Here is a 16,547-nt window from a genome sequence, read left to right as displayed (position 1 = left end):
AGTGACTTGCACTTCTAGCCTGTGTGTAATGACCCCACAACACTGGACATTATATTTCTTCATTTCCACTTAATACTGTACAGCTGCTGTTATTGTACATATATATTTATATTTCTTCATACATTCTTATATATTTCTATATTGTGTATTTTGTTGTACAGTTATTTTATTTTCAACTTTAATTCATATTTTTTATCTTGACCCTTTTAAATTTTCATATTTATTTCCTATCTTATTCATAGCCTTTTTTTTCTTTAGGTCACGAGCAGTCGTGTAAGCATTTCACTGCATATCGTACTGTGTATGACTGTGTATGTGACAAATAAAATCTGAATTTCAATTTGAATTTGTTTTACATATTCCTCATGTTCTTTAGTTTAGCTTTCCCAGTTTATGTTTTGTTAGTTCCTTCCTGTTCCTTGCCTTCTATTTATGTTTTGTTAAGCCTTCAAAATAAAGGCTTCCCATTTGTTATTCATCTGCCCTTGCTGCTGTGCCTGCATTTGGGTCCAGAATCTCCTCACGCTGTGACTATATGTTTTGGCTGTATCAGTAGATCTAATAAATAAACACATTTATTAGGAGCACGAGCCAAAGAATTTCATAATGGGTAAATGTGACTACGCTTTTTATCTGTACATGACAATAAAACTTGAAACTTAATCCTGATTGAAATTTTAAATTAGAAAAAAAACTGAAGTTAACTGAAGTGCAGCCAGCCTGACCAGGAACTACAGTCAGCTTTATACTGACATGCTGATATTCTCTGAGTGTATTTGCTGTCTCTAACAACCAGTTAGCAGTTTGCAGATCAGTAGTAATTACTCTTGCGTAGGTTTTTCCTTGTTTTAAATTTTTCCACTACTTATTTATTTGTGTATTTTTCTAATATATCTCTGTTTCACTTTTTCTTGCTGACCCTTGTGCTGCTGTAACATGTGAATCTCCCCAGTGTGGGATTACTAAAGTCTGTGGCTATGCCAAACCAGAATTTTAAACTGCTTTTCCAATTTGCCTCTCAAAATTTCTGATTTACAGTTAAGAGTGTGGCATGTGCACATGACATGTTTTCACCATTTGTAAGCCAGAAGAGTGACTGCTCTTGAAGCCTGGTTGTTGCACAATACTGGTACTCTTACTGCCACTACTTCTTGTTCTACTAGTACAGCTACTGCTACTGCACAAGGACCTCAGAGGGACATATGGCAACAAGGCTTGGAGGTCAGACACCTAGGGCCAGCAGGGTGGGTATTGGTGCCACATGGTGTTGCAGCTGATAAAGCCATAAACTATGCCCATTTTGTTGAAGTGATCACCAGTTTGCTGGGTTTTTTAGAGACACAGAGTGAGAGCGATCATGTTCTACATTACTGTTTTTTAATGGATTTTCAGAGCTGTTGATTTATGAAGCAGTCTTCATGGAAACATGTCAAGTCTGTTTTTGGGATTGAGTGTTAAATTGTATCAGTTTTAATAAAGCCTGCATTTTCCTGCAATGATACTGGAGAGCAAAGAAAAGTTAGACGATGTTTATCCAGCTCTTCCAAAATGTACCTCACAAACATCTGCTGGATCCTGAATTCAACATTCTAGGGCCTATGAACAGGTTAACACTGAATGTTCTACGAATACTGGCCCAAAGGTAAAAGGTGAGAATTCCTCCGGTAAAATCTTTTCTTTTTCTTTTTAAATTGTAAGAGCCTTCAGGCACTATGGCAACAGGAATGCAAATATTAAAATGTGACGAAGAAAAGCTTGAAAATAACATTTTCACCCACAAGCACAAAACCAAGAGCCCTAACATGTGATTAGTTTTGACTTGCTGCTATAACTAAAACATCACAATAACTTATACTAACAAACAAAACAGTGGCTGGACATCACAACGTAACCAAAATTACTGTAACCATGTCCAATGAACTTAAAAACTGTCTGCCTTCTAAACAGCTGCTTCAATTACTTCAGCCTTTTGACCTGAGAGCAGTTACCAGCTTCAAAATGACTTTTGTGACGGCAATGATGCAACGACCATTTTACAATTGAATGGGACTGAGTTGGCAATTACATGCAATGTCAGTGGCAATACACCTTGATTGAAAATGTTTGTGCAGAAGCAGAAAGTGTGGCACACTCAGCCTCAATGTGACGAGAAAAACAAACAAACAAATACAAGAAAAAAACACTACAGTACAAACTATTCCTCAAAAGAGCCAAAGCTTTAAAATGAACATTAAATGCTATAGTAATGATGGCCCCAAAGTTAAAAGTGAAAGTTGCTCCTACCAGTAAAAACCTATAAAATTGTGAGAAAAATCAGTTTCACTATATACTGTAATAGAAACAATGCAACATATTCAGAGAGGCAGACATATTGTTTCCATGTCATAACTGCTCACTCGTACAGTCTGTTCTTGAGAACCTTCTTTGAAAGGCTGTTCCCTTCGAGCTCCATAACCACTTTCTGTAATATCTCGAAGGTATACTTCAGTTCTGATGGGTAGGCCAGGTTCAAAGTGTGCATTAATCCAAATAGCATAGCAGCTGCTAGGGCACAGTTATCTAAATCCTGCAAGACTCTCTGGCCTTCAAGGACTATCCCGATGTCCTCAGGGCTGTCACTGGCATCTCTTGACTTTATGATGTAGATACCCATGGTTGTTTCCTCAATAGATTGTTGGATAACTCCTTCATCTGTGGCCTGGAAAATGCACATTCCCAAAATTAAATTCAACAGAACACTGGTCATTGCAAAGAAGCAGAATACTGTCAGAGAATGAAGAGGTGTTCAACTATGACCTCAACACATGGTCGTAATGCATGTAGAAGGAAAAAAAAGTAAAACACCTAAACATAACATCTTCTCTAACCCATATAGACATGTCTCTGTATCTCTTTCTCCCTTGGTTAAGGTGACGTTCAACCCATTTATTAGTAGATAACTACATTTTGCCATGGTTTAGAAAGGACGCTGAATAAAGCAGCATTTTTACAAAGTAATGACTGACGCAAAACAAGCTTGTCGATTTAGTCTGGTTTTTGGTTATTATGCTAATTTTGTCAAAAGCAATAACCGTTGACATACTAGCATCTGAACTGTGCTAAACTATGATCCAAAACCAGGACGTTAGCTGGATCCAAGCATTTCATGAATATTTTTTTATAAACTCTTCCAGGCCATACAGTATATTGTCTAATAAATAAGGTGGCCCCAATATTTATTAAATGTGTCCATTAAAAAGTGAAAGTGTGGCATGTCAGCATGTAGATAAAATAGGATGTCATAGCTAAATAGTCTAATCATTTTCAGTTATGTCTATTCATTTTAGAATAAAAAAAAACATACACACTGGGGGCTGCCAGTGGTTTCCCCCAGTCACCAGATACACCAGATACACCTGTGGCACAATTTTGAAAATCTTAGATCATTTTCACCTTGAGAGGTCAAGGTCACCAAGATTAAAAATCTTTTTAGTAGCTGCACCTGTGGGATGAATTTGACAATCCTACATGACTTTGTTGTTCAGTTGTCCACGCTGCCCGTGGCCTGAAGCTCCATAAAGCACCCCTCCAATAGCCAAACCCATCTGTTCTCTGATTGGATAGTTAAATTTGTGATTGACATGAGATTGGCCAATCAGATGAAAGGAAGAAAAATAGGGTCAAAGTTCGTACTTGTAACTTGAAGCTTGAGTGCAGAGTTTCACACGTATTTTTTGGCTAAGTCCACACACAAATTCTTTTTACGCATATAAATCCTGATTTACAGGCACAAAACTGACTACAAGTACAAAATGTTCATGACCACAATTTGAGCCCATATGGAAGGGCAATAACACAGTGCTGAGGATCATTTGATGCATGCTTGAAAGAATGAATGAATGATCAAGAAAACATCTGGGAATTTTGAGAATACTTGGCTTGATGCATACTTTGCATTGGAACAGTTTTTGGTTTGAGACTGATGACGTAATCCAAGTCCACGGTGATGCAAGTACACACAAGTAAGTTTTTTGGGAAATGGCCAGTATCTTGTATATCACCCTCAATTTTTTTAAACACAAACAATCATAGAGGAAATGAAATGGCAAAACAGGTTTTGTTCTTTTAGAGGAAGTAAAAGAACTGGCAGAAAGAAGATGGTGTGAATTCTGCTGACACATTTTGTTTCCCAGAAGGAGCAGTCTCTTTTTGTTTTATTTAGTTTATTTTATTACTCATCATATTATCATCTATGTGGATGAATACCAGGCCTGCAAAAATCAGGAGGAAAATTTTAAAAAGAAGTGAGACAAAAAGAAAGCATAAAAAGAGGGGATGAAGCCAACAGAGATGCTGGGTCTCCAAGTGCTACATCTGTAACAAAACACACTCAATGGATGTAACTACCCCAGCAAAAGAGCAGGGGTGCCAGAGAAACAGAGGCAACTGGCAGTCCAGCATGAGCCAAGGGGCCCAGGACACAGGAAAATCTCTCTACTGTCACTGCAGCTTCCTGCAACTTCTGAATGCTGGTGGACTGTCTATTACACACTTTGCAGTGATATCGAGTTAAATCTTAAGGAACTTGTGTATTAACTCAAAAACACAGAATAGGCCTTTGTGAGGTGAGGCATGATTGAATGTGGACAAAAATCAGCTAGATGAGTCAAAAACATTACACTTGTGTGTAGTGGTGCAACGGATCAAACATCTCACGGTTCAGATCGGATCACGGTTTTAAGTCACGGATCGGATCAATTTTCGGATCAGCAAAAAAAGAAAAAAAGTTTTTAACATTTACTTATTAACTTATTTAAATATATTAAATATTTTTTGCCTATTAAAAAATTCAACTCAAGACTCATTCCACGCAATTATATAAAAACAAATTAAGGTGCAATATAGGGCAGTACAGGGCTTTGTATCTACCACTGCACTGTGATATAAGGAACTCTCACGGTCACGTGGCTTTCCGTTGACCTGGAGGTCCACCCATTTGTAGTTGGGCAACAGAAGATGCCTGGGACAGTTCAGCCATAACTTTAAACTATTCCTGCTCATATACAACGGATCTTCGGATCATGTTGTAAATGGGCTGAACTGAGGGCGACTGCACAGCAGGCTCAACTGCTACAGGTAGCGGGGCTAATGGCTGAGCTATGGGCTGCAAAAGAGATTGTGAAGTTGGTCCACTCCCACCCGAGGAGTGGGTACAGGTGCGGAGGTTAGCGTTGTCCTGGCGGACCTCACCTCGGGGGTCGGTGCAGATTTTGGCAGCGACTGGACAGCTGCTGTCCACACCCGAGGAGCTGATACGGGTGCAGGGACCAGCCGGCCCCAGAAACTGAAGCAGGGACCAACTGGGCCCCAGCCCCCCTTACCTGGGAAACTGACACAGGTGCAGGGGAGTGGCGGACACCTACTCTGTATCTGGTGTGGTCTGCTAGACAGACCCATCAATGAGACTTTGTAAAAGCAGCTGGTCTGAGTGATGTGATCAGAGTGCAGTAGATAATGTCTGACAGCAGTTTGAAGAGGAAACGGATTCTGTTCTGTTCTTCACTCATCACCTACCTGACAGCTGACACCTCACACCTGTTTCTCACCTGCAGGTCAGACAGGAGGACAAGAGAAGGATGGACGCAATAAAGGACATCCTGGACTGAGAGCAAGTCTCTCTGTTTTTTTTTTTTTTTTGCTCATTTTTAAAAGAATATTTTAATTTGAAAATCTGAGATCACTCTGCTGAGCTCACAGATCTCAGTGTCATGAATGACGTCTATTTACTGCTGCTATGAAAGTTAAATTATTTCACAATAAAAGAGCAAAATGAAATGTTTAGAACAAACACAACATCCTGTAAAAACTGTCATTGTTCTTTTTGTACAGAGAGCTTCCTCTTCACCTCCATAATTCATTCAGTTCATTCACGAAAAAAAGCCCAGACAAAACACACAATAGAGTAAATCCAACTGTGATCAACAGTGGTATTTTTCTTTCTTTGTTTATCAAATCTTCTCCTAATATGTTAATAATGTCAATAAACCTTATTCATTACAACTGCTGAAACCTTAGTCCCACCTTCCAGTTTGTATTTGTGCTTCAATCCCTTTTCTTCATTTTAACAGGTGTGTTTGCATTTGTGTTAGCAGTGAGAATGTGGACATTCTTTTCTTTGGAAATAAAACCATTCCTATTGCAAAACTCTGACAGTGTGACAGTGGTGGAAAGCAAAGAAAAAAAAATCACCATGTAAAGAAAAGGGTGATGATGACCAGTTTTGCATAACCCAGAATTCAAAATGTACAATAAGCCTGTGGGTTCAGTGGGAACCAGGGGCGATTGTAGGATCAGAGCTTTGGGGGCGCTGAGCACCCAGAGAGCTGCCCATCCAGGCAAGGTGGAGTGGATTTCTGTTGTGCCTGTCACTATTACCTGTCTGTTTTCTTATCTGGTTCTTCCTGACCTTGTACTTCCTCCTCAGGTTCCTTTCCTCTCTCCCTCTTTGGACTGACAATCATACACAAATAGATTGTATTCAATTAGATGAAAAAATTACATTAATATGAAAAAACAAATGCTATTAAGATCACTAACAAAAAGTCCTCTCTCAGTGTACTTTCAACCAAAAGGCAAATAACCAAACCACATGTAAGCTATAAATATTGAAACACTGATCCAACATTATCCTTTATTGACAGATCAGTTGATCTTACACTTTTACCTGAATGTTGTTCCTTGGTTTAATCTTGGCACATGCACATATGACAAAATAACTAACTTCTCTCATTACATTTCAAACAGGACAAAACAAAAACAGGACAGTGGTAACAACAGCAGGCTACAGACAGATTTTAAATAGGCTGTATACATTTCAATGGGAGCAACAGGAAGGCCAAATGTCGCTGAATTTACTACAGAGCAGGACGGATTGTAGGGTAGCAAACATCGTCGGAAAACACGTTTCCAACACTGCAGGTTACCTGGTGTAATGTTTTTCATCTAAAAAGAAACATGGTCTGAGTCCTACCTAACTATATGAAGAGTAACTGAAGGTTAAATGCAGCTAATAGGTCCTGTTTTAAGCCGCTCCGCTGCGTCTCAGCCACTATCGCTCTGGCAGCAACGGCGCTAGAGCCAGAGCAGAGTGCTTCAGCACCCCCAAAAAATGGGCTAAAATCGCCACTGGTGGGAACAGATAGGAATCAAGAGAATTTATGTCCTGTAGTCCAGGAGGACAGTGTGAGTTTGGGGAAGAACAGTTCCTCCAGCAACAATAATTAAAGTCTATAATAACAGTCCACTGCCTTCCTCTAGATTAGCTGAAATAATGAAAACCACACGTGCCAGAAAAATAACCTCTAAACTTTATAAGTTCATTTAAATAATATAATAATAACAAAACTACAGATAGAAAAGTGGGGAAAAGGCTGTACCCTATCTCTGACTTCTGGACAGAAATCTGTAACAGTATGTTCGAAATGACAAATAATGCAAACTTACAAGTATAAAAGTACAGGTATAAACAGTATAAAACAGCTCATAGGACACACCTCACTCAGAAAACTGTTTAAGCTGAGCCTATCACCAAGAAAACTGGAAATAATCACTCCACCTTAAACACTTGTTTAATATACAGTATTCCTGCGCCACATGGTGGCAGTCAAGTCAAAGTAAACTTTATTGTCATCTCTGCTATACACAGTACAGAGAGATGAGACGAAGAGGCTCCAGTTACATCAGTGCAAAAAAACCAAACAATAAATATAAGAAGAGTCGGAAAATAAATATACACTTTAGGACTCGGGGTTAAGGGATCAATAACAATTTAAAATTTATAATTTACAGTTTGATGATTTAAAGTCTCACACACAACCCGTCGAAAGGGGAGGGGCGCAGCTGCTTCCAAATAGAGCGCATTTCATTTATAATGTTGTAAATACGAGCCCATTATCTATTCATGATTTGAATCCTGGGTTGTGTGAAATCCGAGAAATAAACCTTAGACAAAGCAAATCTTTGAACTAAGGTGTAGGTCTATTAGATCATGTTGTGGTGATCCTCGGGTTGAGGGATTTGTGTTCATACTGGAGTGCAAAATTAAAACCAATTGTCATGGTCCTGGGTCGTGTGACCCAGTGTGTTATGTTTAGCCTATTTTGATGTTTATTGTTTGTTTAGGTTCTCTAAGGTAGTCCAGCCATTTGTATTTATTACCCTTGCATTAAGTCTCCCTTGCCCTTCGTGTGTTTATGTCTGTGTGTCTTGTACTGTCAAGTTCATGCTGTCAGTTATGTCATCTCCCCTGTACTAAGTTTCCCTGGGTCATGAGTCCTGTCTGCGTGGTTATGTTTAGTTCTTGTTATGTCTAATCTCCATGTTTCCTGTTTTACTTTGTAAGTCTGTATTCATTGTCAGTGTATTCAGTTGCACCCTCCTGTCCTGTCGTTAGGTTCATGTGTGTCAGCTGTGATCCCATGTGTGGCCACTTCCCCTGATCATCCCTCATGTGTATTTAGTCTCTGTGTTTCTTACAGTCTGTGTCGCGTCGTCTGTGTTCCCACCCTCCGTGTTTCCATGCCCGGTCTGTTGTATTCTAAGTCATAGCCTTACCTTAGTTCATTCCCAGTTTAGGTTTCTGTTTAGTTATTGCTTTTGTGCTGCCCTTATTCTTGTTTGTTTCTCTTGTGTTACCAGCCACAATAAAAGGCTCGCCTTCTGTTAAAGCTCACTTGTGTACGCACCTGGGTCCATTACACGCATTCTCCACTCGGTCCGTCACAGCGGACCGTGACACCAATGTAAGATGGACAAGAAAAGTCCAAAGCCATCAGGTGCTAAGTTTAGAAAAAAGAGAAAAGAAGAGGAGGAGAAACGAGCAAAAGATGCAGGTAAGAAGATTTGTCATTGGATAATGGCAGGTCATCCTGAAACAATCAGAATACTTTATTAATCCCTAAGGAAATAATGTGGGTTACAGTTGCTCCAAGAAGAAATGGTAAAAATAGCAACAGTAACAGACTAAACTCCAAACAATACATTATGTTACAGATTTTAATATTAATTAGTCAATTGTTGATTTGTCCTGTTCTCATTGTATGACGAATTATGATGGCTGTTTGGTAGCCATTTGCATAGTGTGTGTGTGTGTGTGTACACAACAGTTTTATGTTAATGTACAGTCCTTAATATGATTTATGTGTGTGTGTGTGTGTGTGTGGGGGGGGGGACACCAGAGGGAGTGTTCGCCCAGTGCACCAAACAGGCTAGGACCACCACTGCCAACCATGATTTAATGTCATCGAGGCAGTCTAGCAAAACATTTAAACAGCCTGTAGAATTCTTTTTGAGAGGAAAGTAGATTTGAGAATCATAACAGTGAAATGAGATTCTGTATTTTCTGAAAATAGAGCCTGATGGCAGCATGTCAAGGGAAAAACGTACAAGGCCAAGGATAGATCCTTAAGGGACCCCACGTGTAACGGGGATGGATGTGAATGAAGAGCGACCAGAAGAACCTCTGTCAGTTAAATAAGATCTAAACCATTCAAGTGCGGTTCCCTTAATACCCTCACTGCTCTCAAATCTTGACAGTAGAATCCCATGATCCACTGTATCAAATGCAGCACTCAAATCTAAAAGCATTCAAATGAGATATCAGGGTCAGCAGTTAATGAAAGATTTTAAAAAGAGACCACTAGAAAGCACATTTTCAGTGCTATACAGCGCTTTGAAACCAGACTGAAATGTTTCTGAGATGCCCCTTAATGTCCAGCAAAGCCTGGAGCTGAAGGAAAACAATTTTCTCCAGGACTTTGGACAGGAACGGTACTTTAGAGATTGGTTTAAAGATGGCGAAAGATGTACCCTTAGGTCCCCTAGTCAAGCAAGCCATTTACGTGAAAAGGAAAGACAACCTCTTAATGGAGGAGGCGGCCTATGAAGAGTCTCTGAGGAACTTTCACCTTTTTCTGATGATTTTTAACCAGCTGACAGGTGGAGCGTGATCATCTTAGGGTTCGTGGACTGTTACTGTGAACACAGCTGAACCATGAGAACACCTTCATTCATGGCTGTCTGTGAGCTCTGACTGAGCTCAGCCTCCATTTTTTACAGGGAGATGCTCAGAGAGGCTTTCAGTTTCATTTCACAGGAACAGCTTAGCTTCTGTTTTACATGCAGGTGCTGCACAGAACACACCCTGTTCAGTCTGTTTGTGTGACTGACTCCAGCTCAGACAAAAGGCTGGATCAGCTGATTCAACAGGTCAGCAGTTTTTATCTTTTTCATCTATGCAAAATCCAAACAAACTCCTGTACCTAGTGTTTTTAGTACTGAGGTGAGTCCATGTTTGGGCTTTTCATTCATTTCTACAGCATTTTTCATCCCTGATAACGTCATAAAGCACAGAGACAAAGAAAAAACACTTTGAACAACTAAAAGTTAATGACACATCAAAATAAAATAAATAAATGATAGTGATAACAATAATAATAATCATTAAACAGGAAGCAGACTTTGGAAACGCTCTGAAGTTTCTAAAATTTGGAATAAATCAGGGTCAGACATGTGTGAAGGTCTAATGAAGTCTTCTGGATGAAAATTGTTATGTGCAATACCAAAAAAGTAGATTCTGTTCATCTGGACTTTACATTTGCACAATAACTGAAACCAGCGCACTGTTCTTTTAGTGGCATGCATCAAGAAACATTATGTTCAATGATCCAGTTTGACCTCATGCAGGCAGTGCTGTTATACACAGACTGGACAACTTAATAACAGTGTTGGAGTATTAAAGTAAATCTACTTTAAACCATGAACTGTCTTTTTTCTGAGCATTTCCAGAGTGATTTTTGATTAAATCAAATTGTTTGTGTCTTTTTTGTCACAGCAGCAGCCATCAGTGACACCAGCACACAAAAGCAACACAACGGGAGCTTAAAATACTCAGAGGAACAATTCCTTTCTAATGTCTGAACAGTTAGTTTGTGTTTGAGCTCAGTCTAAAAACTTTAAAGTACAAATCATAAGTTTCAAACAAACAACATATAAGGACATAAGATGGAAAGGAAACAAAAACACACAGAGGTGTGAAACTTTCCTATTTTTTTTAATGTTGTCACACTTAAATGTTTCAGATCAAACACATTTAAATGTTAAACAAGGAAAAACCCCAAATGCAGTTTCTCAATAGAGGTGTTTGTTATTAAGGGGAACAAATCCAAATCTACATAATAAGGAATCAAAGTGTCTGCAGAGAGCCGTCATGCACTTGATAGCATGACTACAGGACGGCCCTGAGCCGTTAGGGGCCGACACAAAGCTCCGACTGTATATCTGCACATCTCAAACATTCCTCCGTTTGTCTGCAGGCTGAGTGATCTGACTGAGCTCAGCCTCCATTCTCTGCAGGGAGACGCTCAGAGAGGCTTTCACTTTCATTTCACAGGAACAGCTTTGCTTCTGTTTTACATGCAGCTGCTGCACAGAGCACATCCTGTTCAGTCTGTTTGTGTGACTGACTCCAGCTCAGACAAAAGGCTGGATCAGCTGATTCAACAGGTCAGCAGCGGTTGTTTGTCCCTGCTGCCGACCACGCCCAGGTGCTCCACTGGGGCCACACTGCCCGATTCACCTTTCATCCAGGCGTCCGCCGCACCATCACCTTCCTCCTGCGATTTTTCTGGTGGCCCTCCTTGGACAAGGACGCCAGGGAGTACGTTTTGGCGTGTGCTACGTGCTCCCGGAACAAAGTGTACTTAGTGTTTTAGTACTGAGAGGAGAGCTCCTGATGAACACATGAATGGAAACAACAGCATGAAAAATAATCTTAACATAAAAAAAACATGTACAAAGTCCAGATGCAGATGAGCAAACAGTCACTGCTCAGTGTGACCAGAATAGTCTGAGCTCCATCCTATACTTCAACACCTGTTCACCAGAATCCTGCTGATTACTGCTCAAAGCTGTTTTGACCTAAAAACTGGGAGATGTATTCTAAGTTTCTGAGGATTTCAGAGATGGTTTGGGAACAACAGGAAGTGGTTACAGATGGATGTCATGTGCAGTTAGTGTAAAGCATCTGATTTACTGTTGGCTGGTTTCATCTGTGAAAAAACAGCATATGAAATGAATTCAAGAGAAGCTGTCAGACTTTATCTGACACAATATAAAGAAGAAAATCACTTCCATCACAAAGAGGAAGTGTATTCAGTTACTCTCCTCTACTTGGATTTCTTGTAATTTACAGGAAGTTGCTGAATACCTGATGTGTTCATGCAGTCAGTGACTCTTGGCTTTATTCTAAAACTGTCATTCTCACTAATCCACTCAAGTTTTTGTCGAAGACTGTTTGACAGATAGGAGATGGAGGCTAAACTCAGTATTCTGGGGATAAAACTTAAACTCAAGAGCAGCTTTAATACTCCAGTGATCGGTCTGTCCGCACAGCAGATACAGGTTCATAATTTTATCAACACATCCATCCACAGATGTAAATCCAGAGCAGCCATGTTTACCCACAGCATTCAATTACAGAGGAAGATATATATTAGTTGCTCAAAGACACTTCAAAAATAGAGGTTTGTCTGTGATTGCAGGGACAAAAACAATGAAAAAAACGCATTCAACAGGTATATGTGTAAATCTTTATTCATTTCAATTCAATTTATATCACCAAATCACAACAAAAGTCACCTCAAGGGCTTTATTAGCCCTTACATTCTGCTCATATTTCATTCATTCACAGAAAGAATTCCCTCATTATCATTGTCTTTAAAAAAACGCCCTTTCCTTTGCAGAGATACAGTGGGGCAAAAAAGTATTTAGTCAGCCACCGATTGTGCAAGTTCCCCCACTTAAAATGATGACAGAGGTCAGTAATTTGCACCAGAGGTACACTTCAACTGTGAGAGACAGAATGTGAAAAAAAAATCCATGAATTCACATGGTAGGATTTGTAAAGAATTTATCCGTAAATCAGTAATGCTGAAGTCTTGATTTTGTGACCTGAAGCAGAGTTTGGGCCAAGACACGGCTAATGAAGTCTGACTTATCTGTTTTGTTTTCACCAGATACTTACATACATGTATCTGGTGAAAACGAAACAGAAAACAGAAAATACATATCCTAGATGCGTCTTATTAATATAAACTTAAGCATAAATCCAAAAACTAGAGAATACAATGAAATATCATCTAAATAATCAAGTACAGCTTAAAACATGTACCTCGCTACGCCTTCCAAATACTGCAATATGTTAACTTCGTCAGAGTCCGGTGTTTTGCTTCAACCTTCACTGAGAACATTCTGGCACATGTGAGCCACAACATCCGGCAGAGCCTTCTACTGGAAACTACCCGTAGATATACAGGCTTATGTCAATAAAAGAAACCCGCACCTGTAAACCTGTTAAACACTCAGACCTGCTTTACATTCCATTGCTTTCGTTATGACGCACTTATTTATGATCGTCCCATAGCCCAACCTACCAAAGACACTATATATTGAATTCCTTACGATATGTTGACTGACAAGTGTAGACGGGCTGAAATACATTTGTTACAATAGTTGATGAATTAAATTTTTGTTTGAAACTTTAATGTAATCTCAGATTTTAAAATCACATTTTAAGTGAGCAACAGAATCAATATCAGACTTGGTCACTTAAACAAACTAAAAGTCAGATCAGCAGATCTTGAGAACACGGACATGTCTGCTTTAACTGCATCACTCTGCTGGACTTTGCTGGTTGTCGTGGTTGCCTCTGCAGGTGAGATTTAACTATTTGTTTCTGGGATAATGAGGAATAAAGTATCAGTCTGGTTTATATTTGAATGATATTTATTACTTATGAGTTATTATCATATAGATTTAGTTTGTCTGTGGTGTGTTGTAGTGTCAGGAGTCAGTATGCAGCTACAAAGCTTTTTGTTCAGTGTATACAAACAGCTGTAGCTCCATAAAGGCAGCATGCAGAGACTCACAGTGTCTTATAATGAGAGGCTGCTTTCTCTCACACATTATGTTCACTTATTATCAGCACATGTTGTTGTTCTGTGGAAGCTAACATCTTGTAGTTTCTGACTGGGGGTGGGTTTGATTATCGATTTATCGATTAAAATTGATTCTAGCTTGGATAACATAAAATTGATTCATTAAAATCCTGAATCGACTTTTAGATATAATTTTATTTCTCCCGAAACGCCAGAATCTCAGGTTAAACAAAATTTCATCAACCACCAAATAGCTATAAACAGATGGTGGTGAAAGCAGCAGAGCACAAAACTGGCACGAGGCTTGCTGCCATTCAGGACATTTGTCTTCAACGATGCCTCTGCAAAGCACACAGCATCATCAGGGACCACAGCCACCCAGCACATCAGCTGTTCTCCTTGTTACTACCTGGCAGACGTTACAGGAGTCTGTCTGCTCGGACTACAAGACTTAAAAACAGTTTCTCCCATCAAGCCATACGACACCTCAACCACAACACTTAAACACACACAACACAGTCCACAGGACGCACTCAGAAGCTACCCTGCAGCTTCACAAGTACTCTGTACAATCTGCACTGGTCACTTCACTTTATTAGTATTTATATTAAGGGAAAAAATTTGCACTACTGTAGTAACTGCAAACATTTTTTGTACTACTCAGTCTGCTCATTCCTTTTTGCGATAGATTCTGAAGCTGCAGGTTTTATTTCTCTCCAAACAATATTGACTGAACCAGCAGCAAAAGAAGATCCAAACTACGCTTCACATAAACATCGTCATAAATTGGTTTTGCTTTTTTGCTTTCACCGCGATAAAAATCACACTTCATGCAGAGCTCTCTCTCTCTCTCTCTCTCTCTTCAAGAACAGTTTCCCATCTAAAAATCTGTTTTCTGCATTATTCGCTTGTTTATTATGCACAAGTCTACCGTTGTTTACAGCGCTGTCGGCCGCTGTGTTTTTTTCCCTTTTGCTTACTTCCAAAATGAAAACCTAATTTCTGCCGTTCAATAGGCTAAATGTAAACAAATGTTAATGTTAGGATGCCTGGGTCGTTGACCCAGGGGTTTTGAGTTTATTATATTATTTATACTTTCTAGTCTTTGGTTTCTTTGAGTTCTGTCTTATAGTTTATGTCTCTGTCTTCTCTAGCTGCTCTGTCTCCCCTGTCAGCTGTATCCCCTTGTCTAGTTTGCGTCTCTGTGTCCTTAGTGGCTATATCCCCGTGTCCAGTCAGTGTCTGTGTCTGCCCTGGTCCCACGTCTCTGTTCCCTCTGTTGCAGTGCGTGCGAGTCTGTGTCTTTGTTCAGTCTGTGTTATGTGTTTCCTGTTTTACTTTGAAAGTCCATGTCTGATGTTAATGTGTCTGGTTTTGCTTCCCCTTGTCTCGTTAGGCCTGATTTGCCCCAGCTGTGTTTCCCTCCTGTTACCCATTCCCTGACTGCTCCCTCTGTGTATTTAAGCCCTGTGTTTCTCTGTGTCCGTGTCGCGATCTACCGTTTTCCTAGCTGTGTGTTCTGTCATTTCTCCAGGTTAAGGTTGTTTTGAGTTTTTTCAGTTATGTTATATTTTGAGTATCACATTAAAGCCATTTTGAGTTTATGACTGTCTCCGGAGTCTGCACCTTGGGTCCTATTCCTGTCTGCACACAGCCACACCTAACAGAAGATCGCGACCAGAACATGGACCCAGCAGCACTCGCCCCGTCTGAAGAGCTCCGGGAGGATATAATTTATTCAGTGGATAAATTATGTGACCTGTGGCTGAATCATTCTGGGGAGGAATTTCAGCGTGCTGTAGCGAACCGGCTACAGCGACTGGGTTCTGGTCTCCCCTGGCTTTTGTACTCACTTCACCCACTCATACAGGAGTTTTTCCTTAATGAGCTTGATCTGCATCCCCCTGTTGCTACCGCTCACCTACCCAACTCGGAGAAAGATGTGCTGCCCAGCCCGCCGGACTTGGAGTTGCCCGGCCCATTGGAGCCATCACCGAGGAGGAAGCGGCGGCCGCACCACCGGCGTGTCACCCCACAGCTGGACCCCGGAATGTCAAAACAACCGGCTGTGGTGAGCAAAAAGGACACTTTTTCCTTTTTCTTCGGGCCATGGGACTATTTATTCTGGGGCTATATTTTTTGCATCAGCTGCTCAGCCACGGGGTCACTTAGCTGCTCAGCCGTCTGTCTCCGCTGGAGGGTCCGAGGGGCCCGTTCAGCAGTCTGTCTCAGCTGGAGGGTCCGAGGAACCGCTTCAGCCGTCTGTCTCCGCTGGAGGGTCTGAGGAACCGCTTCAGCCGTCTCTTCCTGCTGGAGGATCCGAGGGGCCCATTCAGCCACCTGTCTCCGCTGGAGGGTCCGAGGGGCCCGTTCAGCCACCTGTCTCCGCTGGAGGGTCCGAGGGGCCCGTTCAGCCACCTGTCTCCGCTGGAGGGTCCGAGGGGCCCGTTCAGCCACCTGTCTCCGCTGGAGGGTCCGAGGGGCCCGTTCAGCCACCTGTCTCCGCTGGAGGGTCCGAGGGGCCCGTTCAGCCACCTGTCTCCGCTGGAGGGTCCGAGGGGCCCGTTCAGCCAC

The 16,547-nt window shown here is 40.9% G+C and overlaps 2 protein-coding genes across 2 annotated transcripts in view; one reads left to right on the top strand and one right to left on the bottom strand.

Moving 5' to 3' along the window:
• Positions 1-16,547, bottom strand: part of LOC146635028 (hemicentin-1-like) — a 271,871-nt gene that overhangs the window by 28,782 nt on the left and 226,542 nt on the right. The window contains exons 11-12 of the mRNA XM_085344351.1: positions 8,712-8,723; positions 726-748 (exon numbers count right to left, since the gene is read on the bottom strand). Coding sequence (XP_085200477.1) covers positions 726-748; positions 8,712-8,723 — 35 coding nt within the window. The remainder of the gene's footprint in view (positions 1-725; positions 749-8,711; positions 8,724-16,547) is intronic.
• The window catches only part of LOC146635037 (neural cell adhesion molecule 2-like), a 30,626-nt gene continuing 27,768 nt past the window's right edge, over positions 13,690-16,547 (top strand). Inside the window, exon 1 of the mRNA XM_085344764.1 lies at positions 13,690-13,750. Within this exon, the coding sequence (XP_085200890.1) occupies positions 13,690-13,750 (61 nt within the window). The remainder of the gene's footprint in view (positions 13,751-16,547) is intronic.

The sequence above is a fragment of the Diplotaxodon limnothrissa genome, linkage group LG3 (assembly GCF_057381915.1).
Source record: "Diplotaxodon limnothrissa isolate DT_005_m linkage group LG3, D_limnothrissa_male_GT1.1, whole genome shotgun sequence".
In the NCBI taxonomy this organism is placed as follows: Eukaryota; Metazoa; Chordata; class Actinopteri; order Cichliformes; family Cichlidae; genus Diplotaxodon; species Diplotaxodon limnothrissa.
The sequence above is the reverse complement of the archived record's forward strand: the minus strand, read 5'-3'. Positions and strand labels throughout refer to the sequence as shown.